Raw genomic sequence first — 19,338 nt, forward strand, 5'->3', positions numbered from 1 at the left:
TTACTGAAGGAACTTTGACGACCTGTAACTTCTTCACGAGTAGCCAATGCTGGGTGCAGGAGCGTTTCTTTTTTATGCGAAAAAGTCAAATGGCCCATTGAGCGAAAGAGCCGGCGTCTGTCGTCTATAGCAGCCAAACGGCACCTGAACTCACACTGCCATTGGCTAGACGTCACGTCACGAAAGCGCCTCGACAGAATTCCTATTGACTGCGAGACCACGTGACGAGCTGCATCTCGATGCATCAGAGCAGGCGAAAGGGTGCACCTTTTGCAGCGTAGGCGCGCCAGGTGTTGCGAGACGGGAAAGGGCATCGACGCGACGCCACGTCACCGTCGCTCTCGCCACGGATGCTATTCCATGGAGCAGTGCCAACGCCTCCCAGATAACAGGCCTGTGCGCTCTTACTTATGATGTCATGCAACTTGAAGCAGAATTTGCACCGTTAAACCTGGCTTGGCGAAAGCTGTGACGTTGAAATCCTCGTGGCTTACTGGGGAGCATCCTCATGTAGACTCTATTGCGAGTCAGCAAAGGTAGTGTGACGACATGTATCGAAGTGCACAGGCCTTGTGCTATTTACGATGTGTTGGCAGAGCGGACGGAGGACAACACCTGCCACGTTAAGGCACCAAGTGAGGGGAGAAGGTATGACCACGACGCATCGCCCTGTGGGCATCGCCGCTTCAGTGGCATGCGGCGTTGGCATCGCAAGCTGCTGCTGCCTGCTTGCTCCAGCAGCACGTATCGCTATGCTACATTAATCGCAGCGCAAAACTCGAAGGACCGCTCAGAGCGTCGCTCAATGGGACATTTCTGCTGCTGCATTCGTAACTCATAAAAAGTTTAGGTGTCCTCTGATATTTTTTTTAAGCGAAGCTCTCTGTCTTTAGCCTGTCATCTCGTGGTGTCACCTGAGCGGTGAGTCGCTTGTCCGGTTCTCGCCGAGTGAATTGCATCCCACAAAAAAAAAGAAACAAAGAAAAAAGCGCGTCCGCCGGCGGGATTAAACCTACGTCCCTCTGGCACTGACACTCCGATGCCCCAACCAATAAGTTACAACCATATATCTCTATTGGTCGCGCCAAAGCCTCCAGTTCGTCGCCGCATGCTGGTTCTGATAATTTCCATACTGTGGTGCATACCGACAATGAGCGGTTGACCAAGAAGCGGGCGGTACATATCGTGCCAACGCCATGTAGCTGTTTGAGATAATCGCCGGGTATTAATGATAATTATTGTGTTAATACTGTGTCGCATATCCACAACATGGAATCGACCTAAAAGCAGCAGGTACACTTGAAATAAATAAAAAAATGAATAGATTCAAACTAACACAGGAGTTGCCACCATCCGCAGAATGGCTGCGCGAGAACAAATGCGTGCGCGGCAGTTTTCATTACCCCAAAGACGCAAAAATGAAATGGGTAAACTTATAGCAACTGATCGACCGATTCACAAGAGCTTCGCTTTACATAGATTCTATGATGTGTGTTGAATCACCATAACTATCTTTTTTTTTTCATTTTGTTCACATCAAAATGTGGCAGCAATGGGGGTAAAACTGAACCGTGACAAGAAGCGCAAAGCCATCGGCACGGTGACGTTGGCGGTTTTTGGTCATTATATTGCTACACTCAATGGAGCCAAGAAAAATACGTAATTCTGTGTTAGCTCTGCTTCCAAAATAGCAACCAATTTCTGGCGGGGCGTTCACCGAAAAGATGGCGTCGGAAAGTTTGATCCTATCAAAGGAATATATTTCGCATTCGAGCGCTCAGGAAAAGGTCGAGGTCGATGCTGAAATAAAATGGCGAATGGAAGTGCTTACCCTCGTTACAGATCCCATGTAGACAACGACACAGCTATAGGACGTCATAAGAGCTCCGAGAAGAAACGCTGCAGAGAGAAATAACTGTAAGGAGTTTTCGGGAATTGAATTACGCAGTACACTCGCCAAATGAAGGTTATTATTTTGTGCATTACTTAATAATTAGAAAACTAAGACTACTTCTGATGTAATCATTCCTACGCTGTACTGAAGTGTAAATACTGCTTTCGTCTTAGCAGAAGAGGTATTGAGCCACCACAAATATGAAAAAAAAAGTTAATAATTCGCACACAGACCTAGGCAGCGTGTCGTCCAACGGACATTGGATTCTAGGTTTTTAAAGTGCCGAGAGAGAACGTCCACGTAGAGGACGGCAGCCTGCGAGTTGACGATGGACGACGTTGTACTAGAAAACACAATGGTAAATTTCAAATCAGTATCAGAATGGCAGCAGTTCACCGAAGCAAACCGCCAAGAAGTTCTAGTTCAAAGATTATGTCTACTTGCTAAAAAATTACGTTGCCCGAGTAAAAGCTCCCTTGGGGTCCCGTTTCGGTCGTCCTTCTTATGAGAACCTATTTCGTGACGTCACTATGCCAGGCAACATTCCAGGGCTTCTCCCCTTGGCATGGTAGACGGAACGAAATTCTCAATCTTATAAAGCTATTTTAATGTTTAATGTGCTTAATTTATTGTTGTTACTCTAATATTTGAGTTCCTAGCGATATCTGGCCGGCCAAACGACAGTTGCACGAACGATGATCTGGGTGTTCTATGGTAATAAAAATTTGCTTACTTCTGTAGTGCATAATAGCATTTGCTGCCTTTTATTACACAGTCGCGGTGCCAGAATCTCAAAGGTGAGATTTCCTATGCAAGAAGTCTTGAGTAACATATGTTGCATCTTCTGCCTTCGACCAATGCTATCAGTATTGTTCGTGGTAAACCAATACGTGAACCTCAACTCATTGACCTGCCATGTTTCTTGCCTTCCTGCGTTTTTGATTAACCACTTGGCCACAAGCTGTACTAGCAAATGATTCTTGCAAAGGTATTTCCGTTACAACTGGTTATAAAGGACTCTGTGCTTTGGCGCCACCTTTCGTAACTACCCCGTACGAGTTTCACGCACCATTTTAAGGGCGTATGGCTGCTAACATTTCTGCACACAGAATTTTAAAATTCCTGTTCAACTATATGGCTCGGAAAAAAAAATACTTTTTTTCTTTATGCGGCGCATATTCAATAGGTATACTTCATAGAGTACATTTAAACTCGTATTTTATACGATTAATAGGGAATGTGAGCTTCAAAACATTAAATGTACAGTCCAATAATTTCCAACAGCTAAGCATGATAAAATCGAAAGGGTGGATTGGTCTCATTCGTAGAAAAAACTTACGTATGTTATCTGATACATGCATGTATTGCTCTTCACAACTGGACACCCGATGAAATGGGCAGAATGTGAATAATAGAAGTATTTCAGTTATCTCGTGTACTACGAGAGGACCGTCAGGTAATGAATAAGCAGAACGTCAGTAAGTGCGCGTGAGATGTCTTCGTCGAATGAGTTTAAGTGTTATACGACTCCTACGCACAATTGCTCTGAAGTATGCGAGCAAGTTATGCAACATTCTCAAGGTAACTTTTTTGCTTCGCTCAATTCAGATAAACAAGAAATTTCCGCAGCACATTAGACTCCCGTAACACGTCAAGGCGAAAGGCTGCTGCACACTTGGCAATGCACCGTCTCGAATCATCGCGTTGCTGTTTTCGGAGTTTGGCTTCTTCGGCTCGTTTTCGACGCTTAGCTGCAGGTTATGCAACATTATCAAAGTAACTTTTTTGCTTCGCTCAATTCAGATAAACAAGAAAGTTCCGCAACATATTACACTCCTGTAACACGTCAAGGCGAAAGGCTGCTGCACACTTGGCAATGCACCGTCTCGAATCATCGCGTTGCTGCTTTCGCAGTTTGGCTTCTTCGGCTCGTTTTCGACGCTTAGCTGCAGGTTATGCAACATTCTCAAAGTAACTTTTTTGCTTCGCTCAATTCAGATAAACAAGAAATTTCCGCAGCACATTAGACTCCCGTAACACGTGAAGGCGAAAGGCTGCTGCACACTTGGCAATGCACCGTCTCGAATCATCGCGTTGCTGTTTTCGGAGTTTGGCTTCTTCGGCTCGTTTTCGACGCTTAGCTGCAGGTTATGCAACATTATCAAAGTAACTTTTTTGCTTCGCTCAATTCAGATAAACAAGAAAGTTCCGCAACATATTACACTCCTGTAACACGTCAAGGCGAAAGGCTGCTGCACACTTGGCAATGCACCGTCTCGAATCATCGCGTTGCTGCTTTCGCAGTTTGGCTTCTTCGGCTCGTTTTCGACGCTTAGCTGCAGGTTATGCAACATTATCAAAGTAACTTTTTTGCTTCGCTCAATTCAGATAAACAAGAAAGTTCCGCAACATATTACACTCCTGTAACACGTCAAGGCGAAAGGCTGCTGCACACTTGGCAATGCACCGTCTCGAATCATCGCGTTGCTGCTTTCGCAGTTTGGCTTCTTCGGCTCGTTTTCGACGCTTAGCTGCAGGTTATGCAACATTCTCAAAGTAACTTTTTTGCTTCGCTCAATTCAGATAAACAAGAAATTTCCGCAGCACATTAGACTCCCGTAACACGTGAAGGCGAAAGGCTGCTGCACACTTGGCAATGCACCGTCTCGAATCATCGCGTTGCTGTTTTCGGAGTTTGGCTTCTTCGGCTCGTTTTCGACGCTTAGCTGCAGGTTATGCAACATTATCAAAGTAACTTTTTTGCTTCGCTCAATTCAGATAAACAAGAAAGTTCCGCAACATATTACACTCCTGTAACACGTCAAGGCGAAAGGCTGCTGCACACTTGGCAATGCACCGTCTCGAATCATCGCGTTGCTGCTTTCGCAGTTCGGCTTCTTCGGCTCGTTTTCGACGCTTAGCTGCGGCTTCGGCGCTCGTGTAGCGAGGTCAGGCTCGCACCAGCGACGTTTCTCTTCAACTTCACGTTGCATAGCTTCAACAGGGGATTGAAACGTATACTGTTCTGTGTGTTGTTTGGGTGATTTATATGAATGCATGCAGTATTCGCTTGACTTGGTTTAGCACTTGTAGCCTTAGTCTTACGGGGGTATGAGCCATTACGTTTTTTGCTTGCTTACGTCGGTATGAGCCATTAAGAACGTCACGTTATGTGGGCAATCTACAAGGAGGTGATATGTATCTTCGTCTACAAATCCACAATCACATTCGGGGGTTCCCGCTCGGCCACTTCTGTGTAAGAAATGCTTTGTGTAGGCGGTGCCTAGCCTTAATCGATGAATAAGGGTTTCCATAGTTCTAGCTAATGACAATGAAAATTTGAATTCAATAAATGGATCAATATGGTATAAGTCCGAGCTCTTAGAATTCTGGTCAAATCAAGTGTTTCTAGACATATTGAAAGACGTTGTCTTTATAATGCAGCGTAACTCATTCTTTGATATTGAGAGCGGAGCCTTATCATCTTTGAGGTGCGCTTGTCGTGCTGCTTCATCGGCTGCTGTGTTGCCAGGAATGCTGCAATGCCCTGGTATCCACTGGAATGCTATTGCATGTTTCGCTTGGCTTACCTTTGTGAGGTTTTTAAGTGTTTCATACATTATACTGTCACTGAATACTGTCACTGTCATTGTTCCCTTCATTTCAATGTGACTGTACATATGCATCTGTTTGTGAATTATGTTATGTTGACTGTTCTGTTGTGACTGTATGTGATAATGAATTTACACGATATATGTACCATCCGCTGACTAGAAAATGTGTTATTAGGCGACAGTATCGTTTGTACTTGTATATTGTACCTTGTACTTGTACTTGTATACTTGCAGCTTGTATATTGTATGTACCATGTGTTCCTTACGTCATAGTCTTCCTGCGGAAACGTTGCGTGATAAGTCCTGGTGCTTGTGTGAAATGATTGATATGTAGTCTTGAACCCTGTATGATGTATGACGGAACCACCCAAGAGATAAGGAGTAGCCGGCACCTTAAATTGTGCGCCAACATCTCCTTATATCATATCAATGAAAAAAAGAACGTCACGTGGTTTGTTTTGTACAACTCGACTAGACGCCGCGTTTCTGTTCGCTGTTTGCGCGATCCCAATGAATGTATGCACTGTAGCTTCATTTTTCCGAGCGCTTGTAGCCTTTGCATTACGAGAGGGCGAGCCATTGCATTTTTTTGCTTGCTAGGCGTATGAGCCATTGCTGACGATGTTTTTGTACAACTGGACACGACGACGCGTTCTTTTCAAGGCCACCGGGAGCACGAACCAAGTAAGGCTTTCGCCTTGAAAGCTTGACGGCTGCCTGAAGTCGAGACATTCCTATACTGAATGACTGGAAATTACAGAGCAGAATCCACTGCGTGGTTATGCTGAGAAGCCGCCTATGCGCAGCAACCGCAGTTATTCTGTAGGAGCATAATTCGCAGCCATCATCACTTGTTTCGCCGTACTTTCATTGAGTGTTAATATCTCTCGTATTCGAAAAGAAGCGAAAATTGTACAGTTTCGTATAGGCCACACTGGAATAGAACATGAATCCCGTGGAAAGGCTATTTGTTTTTTTATCTATAATTTTGAATATTTGAACACCGTCAATGCTCTACGTCTACTTTAAGATTTCCACAGCGCCTTTATCCGTTACCTAATCTCAATGACTTATTCTTCGTCCACTCTTTTGGAAGGACTACTTGGTTGCTACTCCTTTTTAAGATCCGTAGCCGATTAGAACATTTCTTTACAGGAGAGCATTCACTTTACTGAACTGAATGCGGTATCAGAAGACAGATATATCTAGGCTATAAAATTGCGAAATGCTCATTGCATTGGTGCTTTTACTATAGATAACGTTTGTACAATATGTAGTATGGCCACGCGTTCAACCACTTCTTTATGTCCACCCCCTCGAATTTCATTAATCTGAGTTATCTTTTGTGGAATGTTTTTACTGTAGCATCTTTAGTATGTGCGTAAGTCGCTGGTTTCAACTTTTCAGGTAAGCTTCCCAAATTCCGCTGCAACTTAAAGGCTCTCTATAACACTAGGCCCATATGTGAATCGACAGCACGGAAGTGCAACACGATGTAAAACACTAAGATTGAAAACTTCCAGAAATTGCACAGTTACATGTGATTTTGTTCTATGTTAGCTAAAAAATAGTCCTTTGCATTCACGGAAACTTGCCTTGATGCGGCGCTAACAATAGAAGCAAGAAAGATTCCGCTGAACCCCTTGAATTGGACCAGGTATGTTTTCACATAGAATGGCAGGATCTGTTGTGAAGAAATGATGGCACAAGATTGATTGCAAGAAATATTACAAATTGTATTTTTTGCTGTTGTTCAAAAAAAAAAGAACTGAACACCTGGTTTTCTTTATTTCAGACAAGAATTTGCTCTTGCCGTGCAAATGTATTCTGCTTACCTGATCATGACTCGTAATAGCACCACGGAGCTGTGGATCACATCCTCTGAACCAAAAAATCAATGCTAGAGTCATGAAAAGCTGCACTGTGTACGCCGTGACAAGCAGAAATGTTCCAACTTGAACCGTCCTGCAATGAGCCAGAAATAAGTAATTAATCATTTTGTATTTCTTTCTGGGGTCGATTGGTCGCCACAGTCGTGCCTTAATTTCAGATGCTTCAAAAAATGCCAAACAAAGTTTAAATGTATTAGGCTCTGAAAGGAGATGCGAACTTGAGGTGTGTGAGGAACTATCACGCAGAAAAAAACCTGTTTTAAGAAAAACGCTTGTATTACAACTAATCATAGATGTCAACAAAACTAATACATCTCGCTTGAAAACTGCATGTGTATGCGAGGTGCGGTGCGCGGAGCATTTTCGCTGCCAAGGTCGTGCATGCCGCAGCAGAACCAGATCTCCCACTGTAAAGCTAACGTGTGCAAATATTGTGCGATATGCGACCAGGCCCATATGTGAGAGTTGCGCTTTGTGAACAAGCGCAGAGGTGAAGGTTCAGCAGTATTCAGAAATGCAGCTTAACTTGAAGCCCACGCTTGACTTTATTTAAGCGACACCTGCCGTGAACGCACTAAAGGAAACGCAATGAGCGTCTTGGGCGTGTTCATACCAGGCGTCATTTATATCAAGTCAAACATGAGCAAGTTGCATTTCTGAATACGGGGGCTAATCCCTGGCAACGGTGGTCTTTTTCCTATGGCAGGCAAATACATACAATTGTGCTGAACTTTCTGAGCATGCTAGGTGGCCATGTTTTGACAATTCGTGCAGCGAATGCGAGTTCACCACCTTTGCTTGCACAGTCGGCGCCTTATTATGTGAAAGCCTGCCCTACCAAATAGCATTCTCATATGACTCCACCTGCAAAGCTGCATGTTTCGAAAAATTACACTGTGAAACAGGCGTATCGACAAAATGTTTAGCTTTCAAGGTCGGAAATAGGAAACTTGCAGATTTTTCAAACAATTCTGAACGCTGTTTATATTTAAGTTTACAATGAACGCATTGCTGGTGCCAAACTGTGATCAATCCTGCACTTCCAGTCTCCGCTGAAGAGGAGAGAGAGGTGCAAGACTGATGACGTGAACGGGCATGCGCCCTACGACTACCGCAAGAGCGCAGCGTAAACCATATGATGGATCATGCTTCAATACTTTATTGCAGCAGCGGGCATGCTACGTGCGACAGAGTACAGTCGTCGTTCACAATGAATTTCAGCAGCTTTTGAAGAAGTGTCGATGGGGGCGAAATGCGAAAACACCCGTGTGCTTAGATTTAGGTGCACGTTAAAGAACCCCAGGTGGTCAAAATTTCCGGAGTCCTCCACTACGGCGTGCCTCATAATCAGAAAGTGGTTTTGGCACGTAAAACCCCAATTATTATTATTATTATTATTATTTTGAAGAAGTGAAAACTTCAGGACACACAAAAAAAAACCTGACACAGGAATGCTCGAGAAACACCATGAAACAACATCATGCATGCAAACCGTGCACCGCAATATTGATTTGAATGACGTAATACGGATGTGAAAACAGGTTTCGCTTGAATGAATGTTTGCGCATTGTCCAAATGAATTAGGCATAATTTGAATAATTTATTTCTATCACCTTCCACTTATCAAGCAGAACAGGTTTTTCTTTTTGCTGTCTATAAAATACTGGCACCAAACAGGTGAAGAGAAACAGTACAATCAGTACAATCAGAGTGAGCAGAACGATAATGCAACAATAAGAACAATTCGTCGGTAGCGCAACTAGGGATGAAAGTTCCTCGAACCAAGGTATTGCTGGCAAACAGTAACAACTTCTCGGGAATTCAAGATTGTCCTGGTTTACGAATATTGACACAAGTTCAGTTAATCGTTGTTCTACACCTGGAAAATGGAGCGCTGGCATTTATGATAGTGTTTAAATACGAAGAAATTCAATTTACTTTAATCTTACCTCTGAGCTTCTGCCAGGGTGCGGGACGCCATGCACCTTTGCACAACTGCTTGGTCGAGGCCTACTCTGTAGATAGCTGCAGCTGCGCATCCGAAAAATGATGCCCAGACGGTCTCATCGTGCGAAAAATCCAGTGCGAAGCTTGAAAAGAATTAATGGTGTCAAGGATCGGCACGGCAAAACTTTTACATTAAGTTTAGAGCGAAGAAAACCAAAATACATATGGAAGAATACGAAACGACAAATGTCAACTGCCAGCCATTTCGTTGATAACTGAAAGCTACGGTTCCAGGAGTCTGCGCATGCTGACACTACTTGACATTTGCCGTTATCTTTCACACGTGTGTGTATTGTTTTTCGTGATTTTCTATCTAACTTTTCTTCTGCGTTCTTCCTTTTATTTCAGGGGCTAACCCATGCATATTCGGTGTACGCCTTGCCATGCACTTCTGCTTAATGTAGCGCTTGTGCTGTATTTATTACATATTTGTTCCTCGTGCGCTATCCGAAGCAGTGAATCCGTACCAACTAGCCTTGTTGCAGGGCTTCCTAACTTATATTTTACCAGCGGGTGGGCATCCGGGGGCAGCGCTGTTCAATGACAAGGTTACCTGTGTTTGGAGAAGGGGCGCCCAAGACCAGTGGCGTTGCTAAGTCGTCAGACACCTGGGGCCCACAGGTCTTATGTCACCCCCACCCTCCGGGTGTAGTCAGGAAGGTGAGGATATCGAACATTTCCAGGAAGTGGGGGGTGATGTTTCAGCACCGACACAGGCGCCTTGGACCCCTCCCTTTCTTCGCTTCTATTCCCAGAGACCGATAATGTAGCAGGTGTACAGGCTGTTTTATTTTCAGCACCAAATAACACAAGGGGCTGCCCTGACAACTTGTGATAAGCGCATTTGCACATCTACAGTCGCATGTAAGACTTGCCAGCAAATAAAGGCAGTGTTTAATTGGCGATTTTAGAGGCGATATCGCATTTGTAAAACTGAAGCTTTACAGTGATATGTTGCCCAACAACAACTTCACAAAAATCGTCGTAGGTACGGAACCTAAACGAAAATTAAATAGTGTGTCAGATACGCGGATCTCCCCACCCTATCAGCAATTGTCGCCTGCTTCCTTTCTGCGTGGGCGCCAATGCCATGACAATTACGAGTTCTCTTCCTTCTGATCCACAAAGCCTTTATTTGCTGCTATTGGCAAACGGGATCATCCAAGCTGCGGTAGCGCCACAAGCTTGCAAACGGAATAGAGAACCTCCGCGTGGATTCCTAGCGTCACCGTTGCGAAAAACGAGAACGCCGCCACGAAGCCCGTGCCAGCGAAAGCTTGCGCTTCTGTTGGTCTGTACTCGCAATGGAGAGGATGGAAATGTTGACGTCACTGGTGCACTATTTCATATTTCCTTCGGTACTGCCATACTGGGCCGCCCTCAGTGCCACAGTACTGCAGGCTCTAGCACCCAAGACGATTTTGTTTAGCGAAGTTTTTGTTGAGGTAATGATGTGACTTTGGGTCCTTAATTCCCGAATTGCAATGTTTCCTCTATAATTGCTAACTAATCAATTGTTGAAGATATGCTTATTAAATATGTGCCATATTTTGCACGATACGGAATTCCTAGTGGTGACAAAGACGCGTAATCTGATAGAATAGCGGGAAATATCCCCACAAAATTGACCTTGTAAAAGTCCGAGCAGCTGAAACAGGACACTGCATTTGTGACAAGAAGTCACACAACAACAACAACAGGAATAGGAGGAGGCAAATAAGGAAGGCACGGTAGGAAGGTCAACCAGATGCACGTCCGGTTGGCTACCTTATACAGGGGAAGCTTTTCAGGGAAGAAAAGAAAGGATAGGGAAGGAATAAGGTACTATCAGTGTGAATATGTGCGGTTGTTCATAACTTCACGCCTATAATCGCTTGCTAACGCCAGTCACTTTTATGAAAATAGCAATGCCCGCCATGATCCGAGAACCTTAGTCTCTGAATATGGACGTTTACCTAATCGGTATAACACCCTTCGTAGAACGTCGCGTTTGTTGTCATAGAGATTACAAAAACTCAACACGGTGCTCGATCGTCTCCTTGCAGTTGCACGAGTCACAGATCGGTGTGCCGGACATTCCAATAAGAAATGAGTTGGTTTTCGTAAAAGCCACCCCTAACCACAGGCGGCACAGTAAAGTTGCATCACGGCGGGAGCAGTTCGATGGAATCTGCAGCTTCAATGTAGGATCCAGCCGGTGGAGACGGCAGTTGGAGAAATTTGGGGTCTTCCACAAAGTTTTAGTGTCGGTTTGAGCAAGTAAACAAATACCCCTCGCAACGTCGGTCTTTGATAAGGGTATAGGAAGTGTCAGGGTTTTTTATGGGCTGACCGGATGGCATCACCAGCAAGGACATATCCGACAATGCCACAGTGCCCCGGAAGCCATTCGAAGTCGATGCCATGTCCGGTTATGAGGGCTTGATGGAGAACCTCTCTTGTCTCAAACACCAGTTGTTCGTGGGTCTTGCTTCTTAAGGCTGACTGCAGACTCTGAAGGGCTGCCCTGGAGCCACAAAAAACGACCCACTTTCGACGTCTAGCTTGTGCGGTGTAATTAAAAGTGACACGTAGAGCGGCAAGTTCTGTTGCCGTAGAGGTCTTATATGGGACACTTTGAACTTAATTGTAACTTGTAAGGCCGGGATGATAACAGCACCTGTGAAGCTGGTGGCTGAGACAGATTCATTGGTGTAATCGTGCGTTCTTTGCTCATAAGCCTCGTTCAGTAATGAGTGTGAACTGACGTAGAGCCACTGTTGAATGACGGGTCTCCGATTTCCCAGAATCGTGAGGCGTACTTGTGGCTGTCGTAGGCACCAGAGGGGTAACAGTAATCTTGTTACTGGTGTGAAGCCCGATGGAAGGTAGTCTTGATGTGTCGCAACAAATTTAGAAAATTTTTCTTGAGGTCTTTGCGCTGGCAAAGCAGTGATATAGCTAATGGCTAGATGACAAAGATGTCGAATGTGAGCTCTAAGGTTGTGAATCGTTATATATGTTGGAACCGAGCAGTCTTTAGCAATCGTGATTGTTGGGTGAGTCTAGGCGCATCATGGTAGTCCAATGCATATCCGCAGAGCCTGGCCTTGCACACTTTCGAGGGTACAAATGTTTGTTTTACACGTGTTCGCCGAAACCGGCCAGCTGTACCGTGAAAAGCCCAGAAAGAGTGCTCTGTACATCTGCAATATGGACCTTACCGAGGTGCAACAGGTTTTTCGCACATGAACCTTATTATACGTAAAATCCAAATTAGTCTCCGCTTCATTTAGATGTAGTGGGGGCTCGATGAAAAGTCCCTGAGGGAAATCATACCTAAGAAGCGGTGAGACGTCTGCTAATTCATACTTTGGCCCTTAAAAGAAACAGGGTACGGCGCCATTGGTTTGCGCGTAAACGCGATTAACGCGCATTTTTTGATGTATACACTAAGGCCTTGTTTGCGGAGAAACGAACAAGTTTGAGTGGCTGGCCGCTGAATTCTCGCGCGCGCTTGAAGACGAGTCCCCGCAGAGAACAAAGAACAAACATGATGAGTGTACATAGTTAGCTGAATTGTCTTGGGTAATATTTATTCAGGGCCAACCACAGTTATGTTAAAGAAAATAGGGCTTAATACTCCGCCCTGTGGGACGCCACCGTGACAACAACAACAAAATGACAGAGATGGTTCGCTATGATTACGTGAAAGTGCTTTAATTAAACACCGCGAAACTGATACAAACTAATACACACGATTAAAAACTGATAAATGGAACGCTATATGCCGGTTGACTACATACAAACCTTGGTGGGACATGAGCGAACCGCATGAACGCACCGCACATCAATCCTTCCGCTTAGACAAGTAGTTTAGCGAACACTTAGCGAAGTAAATTTTTTATCCCGCACATTCCTGCAATTATTTCGTAGGATGGTGACAAAGCTGCAGCTGACAATTCTGCGGCACTGCACATCTGGTACATCGGGTATATGAGCTCGGGCTGCTGGTTACCGTAGCGTTCTTTACTATTTACGCCAAATCAAGCCGGCGGAAAGAGGGGTGTCTCCTGGCATACTTGCTCCCCCCCCCCCACCTGGCACCTGGAGCCTACGGCACCCCCCCCCTCCCCTTAATACGCCGCCGCCCAAGACCTCGAAAAATCTGTGAGGCCCCTTTTCGAGATGAGGACCCCAAAAGCAGCACGTATCCAAGTGTGTGTACATCTGTACACATTTCAAAGCCAGTGGGCCCCCATCAGTACCCGGGCTGCAGAATCCTGCCGCATCTGTGCATGTCGATAAAACTTGTTTTAAAGTTATTGGACAAAGCAAGTAAATAGAACATATTTTAGAAGCCCTTGAAAGAACGTCGAAGTAATCGTTTACAGAGACGGTGACACGGTGGGCACCGCAGAAGCCATGTCGCCCGTACCTCGTCTCCTGTTGCTTGAACAGGTGCTGTTGATCTGCGCATCCTGGAATGTATGAAACAGGTGTATCGCCGTACTATTCCTGATATGGCCGTCCTCGACTGGAAAGTGCCTGTCAGCGACACCCTCGGCACAATATACTACGCAAGCATCACAGGAACTTCATCCTGTCCTATAAAGACAGCGGATTCAGCAGCTTGCATAAGCAGGCGTTGTGGCACCGAAGAAGCCATGTCACCCGTAACCCATCTTCTGTTCTTTAAACAGGTGGGTTGCTGTTCGTATACGGTTACATTAATGATTATCGCTTCATTATAGTGCTGCCATGTCAAAGAGTGCTTTATTTTTCATTCGCTTCTCTGTGTTGGTTGTTGTCTGGTGACGTTGAAATGAATCCAGGTTAATTAAAAGAATAATTTATCTGGTTTTATGAGCCAAAACCACTTTCTGATTATGAGGCACGCCGTAGTGGGGGACTCGGCAAATTTCGACGACCTGGGGTTTTTAACCTGCACGAAAATCTAAGTAGACAGGTGTTTTCGCATTTCGCCCACATCGAAATGCGGCCGCCATGGCCTGAATCTAGGTTCTAACACACCAGCACTATTGAGAGAACTGCTTCACGGGCAGCGAGCCCTCAAAACAAATTTAGCCGCCTTGAACGAAATAAGAAAATAAGTTGAGAAGACTTGAGAAGAGTTGAGAAGAAACAAGTGTAGGTTGTCAGGCACCAAGAAAAATTGATAGGCCAGTTGAATAAGACAAACAGAGCCCTTAACGTGACTGTTAAAACGCAGCACAATATACTTGTGTTACTGGAAGACAGAAGCAGAGGAAATACCCTTATGCTTTTCGGAATTCCGGAGGGCGAAAAAGAAACAATGGAAGGAATATCTATAAAAGTGCTTGACAATATTTTGTATAATTAGCTAAACGTAGCTCAGCACACAATTGAATGAATACAAAGGATCGAGAAACGGCAGAGCAAATAACGACAGCTTGTTATTCTAAACTTTACGACTCCACAGAAAAGTTAATGAAAAATCAGAAAATCTATTGCTGATAACTACAATAAGGAAACATTTGCCAAATGTTAACTTCTTTGTAGTTCTGCGCAAGATGAACGAAAACAAAACGAGGACAGTGCGAACATCTTGACTATGATAAACTGTTCATCGATGGTGGTATGTGCAGTTGGGACGACGAAAAAAAAACCGTAGAGTCAAGGTCAGGCGTAATAACAGTCCCCTGTCAGCAGTAAGCCAGGAGTGAACGAAACAGAGAGGGGATCATGAATTTGGCCTAGTGAACTTCAATGCTAGAAGTATCGTGCAAAAGGTTGCAGGCTTAGAGTGCGTTTTAGTCAGTTATGATCTGCGCGTTGTTACGATCACAGAGACATGGTTGTGTTCAGAGATTCAAGATAATGAGATCATACCTCCCGGATAAAAGATACTACGCCAGGACCGACAGTCTGGAGAAGGCGACGTCGCAATAATTATGAAAGAAAATATTGAATTCAAAACACCATGCGCTGTCCGAGAACACGAATGTCTTGAGTGCAAAATGAAGACTAGAACGTCACCAGCCCTTCTCGGTATTTATTGACCGCCAAACTCACCTCTCTCATTCTTACAGTCGATGCAGATTTCGAAGCAAACAAGAAGGGCAACTGCTGGATACTCCTAACTGGTGACTTCAATTTACCTGCAATCATGTGGAACACATTCATACCACAGTCACAGGGACAGGCACGCTGTGATTGTCTTCTTGACATTGCATTCACCCATGACTTTCCCAAGTTCTTTACCAAAGTACGAAGAAGTCAGGAGAGACTCCGTCTATCCTGGATCTGGTATTCTTTGGCGGACGCTTTGACCACTTTGAAGTGTCAGTTAGGAAAGGTATCTCAGACAATGCAGTTGTCTCCGTTCAGATAGCACATAACAAAGCAACGTCAAAACGTAAAGAGGCGATTACAGATGTTCCCAACTTTTTCGAAGCCAGTGACAAAAGTATCATTGACTACTTGTAATTTGCGCTGGATAATTTTGATGCTCGAGGTGAAATCAGTACTATGTGAGAATCGCTCAAACATATTACTTTGCACTGTATTAGCAAATTCGTGCGGCTTCGTAAAAGAAGGAAAACTAAACGGAACCCCTGGATCAGCACCGAAATCATCCAACTAAAACGTAGAATAAGCCACTAGAGACAGAAAGTAGCAAAAGACACCGCAAAAGTATTTGAGTTATCCACACAACTGCGTTCTATGATTACTGAAACCAAAAATAGATATTGCAAAGAAGCACTGACTGATTTCATGAGGTCGCCTTCCGATAAATTGTGGCGTCACTTGTCGAAAAAGGACAACGAGTCACGTGGCATTGTAGCGGATAACACTGTGGTTACTGATCCTGCAGTGGTTGCTTCTTACGAGTCTTTCAGTGGTTGTTTTCTGTTCCCCCCCCCCGTCAGAATCCAATATGGAATCCATACTCTATCCATTGTTTAGCACGGAGGAAATGCCAGGCGGTGAAGTGTCGTTTGAGGGAATTGTAGTTCTAATAGTGAATGTTGACGTCACAAAATCGGTAGGCCCCAATGACATACCACATGCATTTCTGCGCAGGTGTGTGGAATTGGTTGCGCATTACTTAATTGTATTTGACACGTCACTCTGGGAAGGCCGAGTTCCTGACGACCAGTTTATGGCAAAGGCTATACCTGTGCCCAAGTCTGGAAATAGATAGAGTGTTGAAAATAATCTTCCAATATCGTTTACGTGCGTTTGCTGCAAGCTCTTAGAACACCTAATGGTTAAGTCAATGGACCCGTACATTGAAAATGAGAACTCATTTTTTCCAACCAACACGGATTACGACAGCGCCTTTCCATAACACCACAGCTTTTTCTAACAATTCATGACTTTGCCAGCATATAGGCAACAAGAAACAGATAGATGTCATGTGTTTTGATTTGTCGAAAGCATTCCACAGAGTGCTACATGCAGAATTTATTGTGAAACTCACCGATATGGGAATAAGCGGGGGAAAAAATAAAATGGATAACCGCCTACCTCCAGGGCAGAGCCCAATACGCAGTAGTGGGTCGCATTAAATCAAAGCCACTGAACATGACGTCATGTGTCCCACAGGTGTCTGCGTTAGGTCCTGTATTATCTTTAGTCGATATTAACAACATATCCTCTGCAATTGACGAAGGAATAACGGTGCTGCTAGCTGCCGATCACTGTCTATTGTAAAAAAATTTGTGGCACGGATGATCAGCAATTACTCAGTGACACTCTTAAGACTAGAAAAATTGTGCGACAAATGGAAAATGAGAATAAATGAGAATAAGACTGTTGTACTGCGCTTAACAAATAAATAAATAAATATTCGAATTTATTTACACAGTGAATTCTTCGGTGCTTTCTACGGTTGGCGTGCTTAAATACTTAGGCATACTTATCGCCGGGAACTTAAGCTGGTGGAAACAAGCAATAAAAATATGGGAAACTGCGGAACAATGTTTTGATTCTTGCGACAGAAATTGCAGTTGGCCTCACAGTCAGAAAAGCTAACAGCTTATTTAACCTACGTTCAGCTCATACTAGAATATGCCAGCATAATCTGGGCCCCTTTCCAGTCAGGGTTAATTGAGAGACGGGAAAGAGTTCCACGTCGCGCAGCAAGGTTTAATCTATCTCGACATTCTCGCACATATTCATTCTGCGAAGTACTCACTTTGCTGAACCTGCCTACGCTCACTGAACGCAGGCTCATAACTTGGTTAAAGTTTTCTTTTTTTCGTCACACTCCCTGCGTGGAGGGAGCCGAACCGATTCTGCAGGCATTTTCAATAAAGTTGTTCTCTCTCTCTCTCTCTTCACACTAAAAACATATTCAGCATCAATAGTAAACAATAGTTGATAGCACGACAGGATGGAACGCTGCAGAGAAGCAAAGATGGCACTTGTCATTACCTCAGATGCATATTAACGCTTACGCCTTTTTTCTTATCTAGAATAATTAAAAAGTGAAGTCGATTGGAAGTGTTAACGCGAGAAAGAACCAGTACAGAACAATTTGAATTAAAGCTACATTGAAATATGCATGCATGTATACGTCATCACCGCATTTTCATCTTTTGTTTTTCTTTTTCTTGGGGCGGGTATGACCTCGTTTTTAACATTGCATTTATAGTCTTGTATTAGTGGTCGGTGAATATACAAAATATTTTTATCAGTACGCTTATGTTTTTGTTCGCTTACGTTCGCTTATTCATGTACTGCCTGATACATGCAGTGTAAAAATACAGAAATGTTCCTATTGATGTGCTTATTTATGCTTTATGCTATATTGGAATATTGATGTACTGTACTAAGTCTAGAAGTGCTGCTTTTGACCCACTCTGTAAGGGCTAATAGGCCAACAGTATGAGTAATTAAATAAAGTAAATAAAACAACTATTGTGGAGCCCAAGGAGTGGTGGAAGGTTGAAATGTCCAGGTGCCCTGACCATCATAAACATAAATTCATTCCTTAGCCTTGCGTTCCAACGGTTGTGATCTGTGCAACTGCAAACAATCATTTTAAACTGGGCTGAGCACACTAATTGCTGCAAATGACATGAACAGACACAACACACCGGACGAGAGAGCGAAAATTACCCCAAGAGCTTTATCTTCTATGAAATGTTGCCTTTATATGGGGATCATCTAGCCCATTGACTGCTTTACTCAACAAACGATCAAAACTATGAGTTCCAGAAATGCGCCATGTTGTTATAAATAAAGCCTACGAGGCAAACAAATTCACCTAAGTAATATTATCGAGGGCCCGAACATAGACAAAGGTTGATGAAGAAATTGCAGCCACTGACCAAGTCAAGGTTTTCACCTTGACTTGGTCAGTGGCCGCAATTTCTTCACCATCATGTTACCTGACCACATAAACTTTCGTCGAACTCTTGACTATAGACAAAGGTTGCACCACACCGGGCTTTGTATCGAGCATGTGACGCCCCCTCGGGCATAATCCTCGTTGGCCCGCCTGGCTCAGTAGCCTGCCAGGCTCGGTTGGCTACGTTGGTGGCCGCACCAAATAAACACCGACAAGCACAGCTGCTCGGCGGTCAGTTATCGTCCATCACCACCAAACTGCGGAGCGCCTGTCTAACGGAGGGTGCCTCTAGCCCTCCCACGCTCACGAACCCGGGCGTATCGTGACACTGGTGACCAGTACCCACGAATCGACCACTGCTGCCACGAGTGGAAAAACACCGCCCGCCGTTCCTGCCGGCATGCCGCTGTGCGGAAGGCTCGAGCCGTTCGAGGGAAACGGGTTCACCTGGCCAGTCTACGAGGAGCAAGTCCGCGTGTTTATCCGGTCAAACGACACACCCGAGGCCAAAGAGCGGGACATTTTCCTGGCGAGCTGCGGGACCCGCGTCTTCAGTCTCCTGCTTCACCTTCTGAAGCCAGCCACGCCGCATGTTAAGAGGCTGGGCGA

The 19,338-nt window shown here is 44.5% G+C and overlaps 2 protein-coding genes across 2 annotated transcripts in view; both read right to left on the minus strand.

Annotated features, from left to right (window-relative positions):
* LOC142564709 (sodium-coupled monocarboxylate transporter 2-like) overlaps positions 1-2,236 on the minus strand; it is a 29,257-nt gene extending 27,021 nt beyond the window's left edge. The window contains exons 1-2 of the mRNA XM_075675843.1: positions 2,128-2,236; positions 1,832-1,899 (exon numbers count right to left, since the gene is read on the minus strand). Coding sequence (XP_075531958.1) covers positions 1,832-1,879 — 48 coding nt within the window. The 5' untranslated portion in view covers positions 1,880-1,899; positions 2,128-2,236. The remainder of the gene's footprint in view (positions 1-1,831; positions 1,900-2,127) is intronic.
* LOC142563365 (sodium-coupled monocarboxylate transporter 2-like) overlaps positions 2,108-19,338 on the minus strand; it is a 45,777-nt gene continuing 28,546 nt past the window's right edge. The window contains exons 6-9 of the mRNA XM_075673926.1: positions 9,350-9,490; positions 7,344-7,473; positions 7,104-7,192; positions 2,108-2,237 (exon numbers count right to left, since the gene is read on the minus strand). Coding sequence (XP_075530041.1) covers positions 2,108-2,237; positions 7,104-7,192; positions 7,344-7,473; positions 9,350-9,490 — 490 coding nt within the window. The remainder of the gene's footprint in view (positions 2,238-7,103; positions 7,193-7,343; positions 7,474-9,349; positions 9,491-19,338) is intronic.

Source organism: Dermacentor variabilis, chromosome 11 (genome assembly GCF_050947875.1).
Source record: "Dermacentor variabilis isolate Ectoservices chromosome 11, ASM5094787v1, whole genome shotgun sequence".
NCBI classification, from domain to species: domain Eukaryota; kingdom Metazoa; phylum Arthropoda; class Arachnida; order Ixodida; family Ixodidae; genus Dermacentor; species Dermacentor variabilis.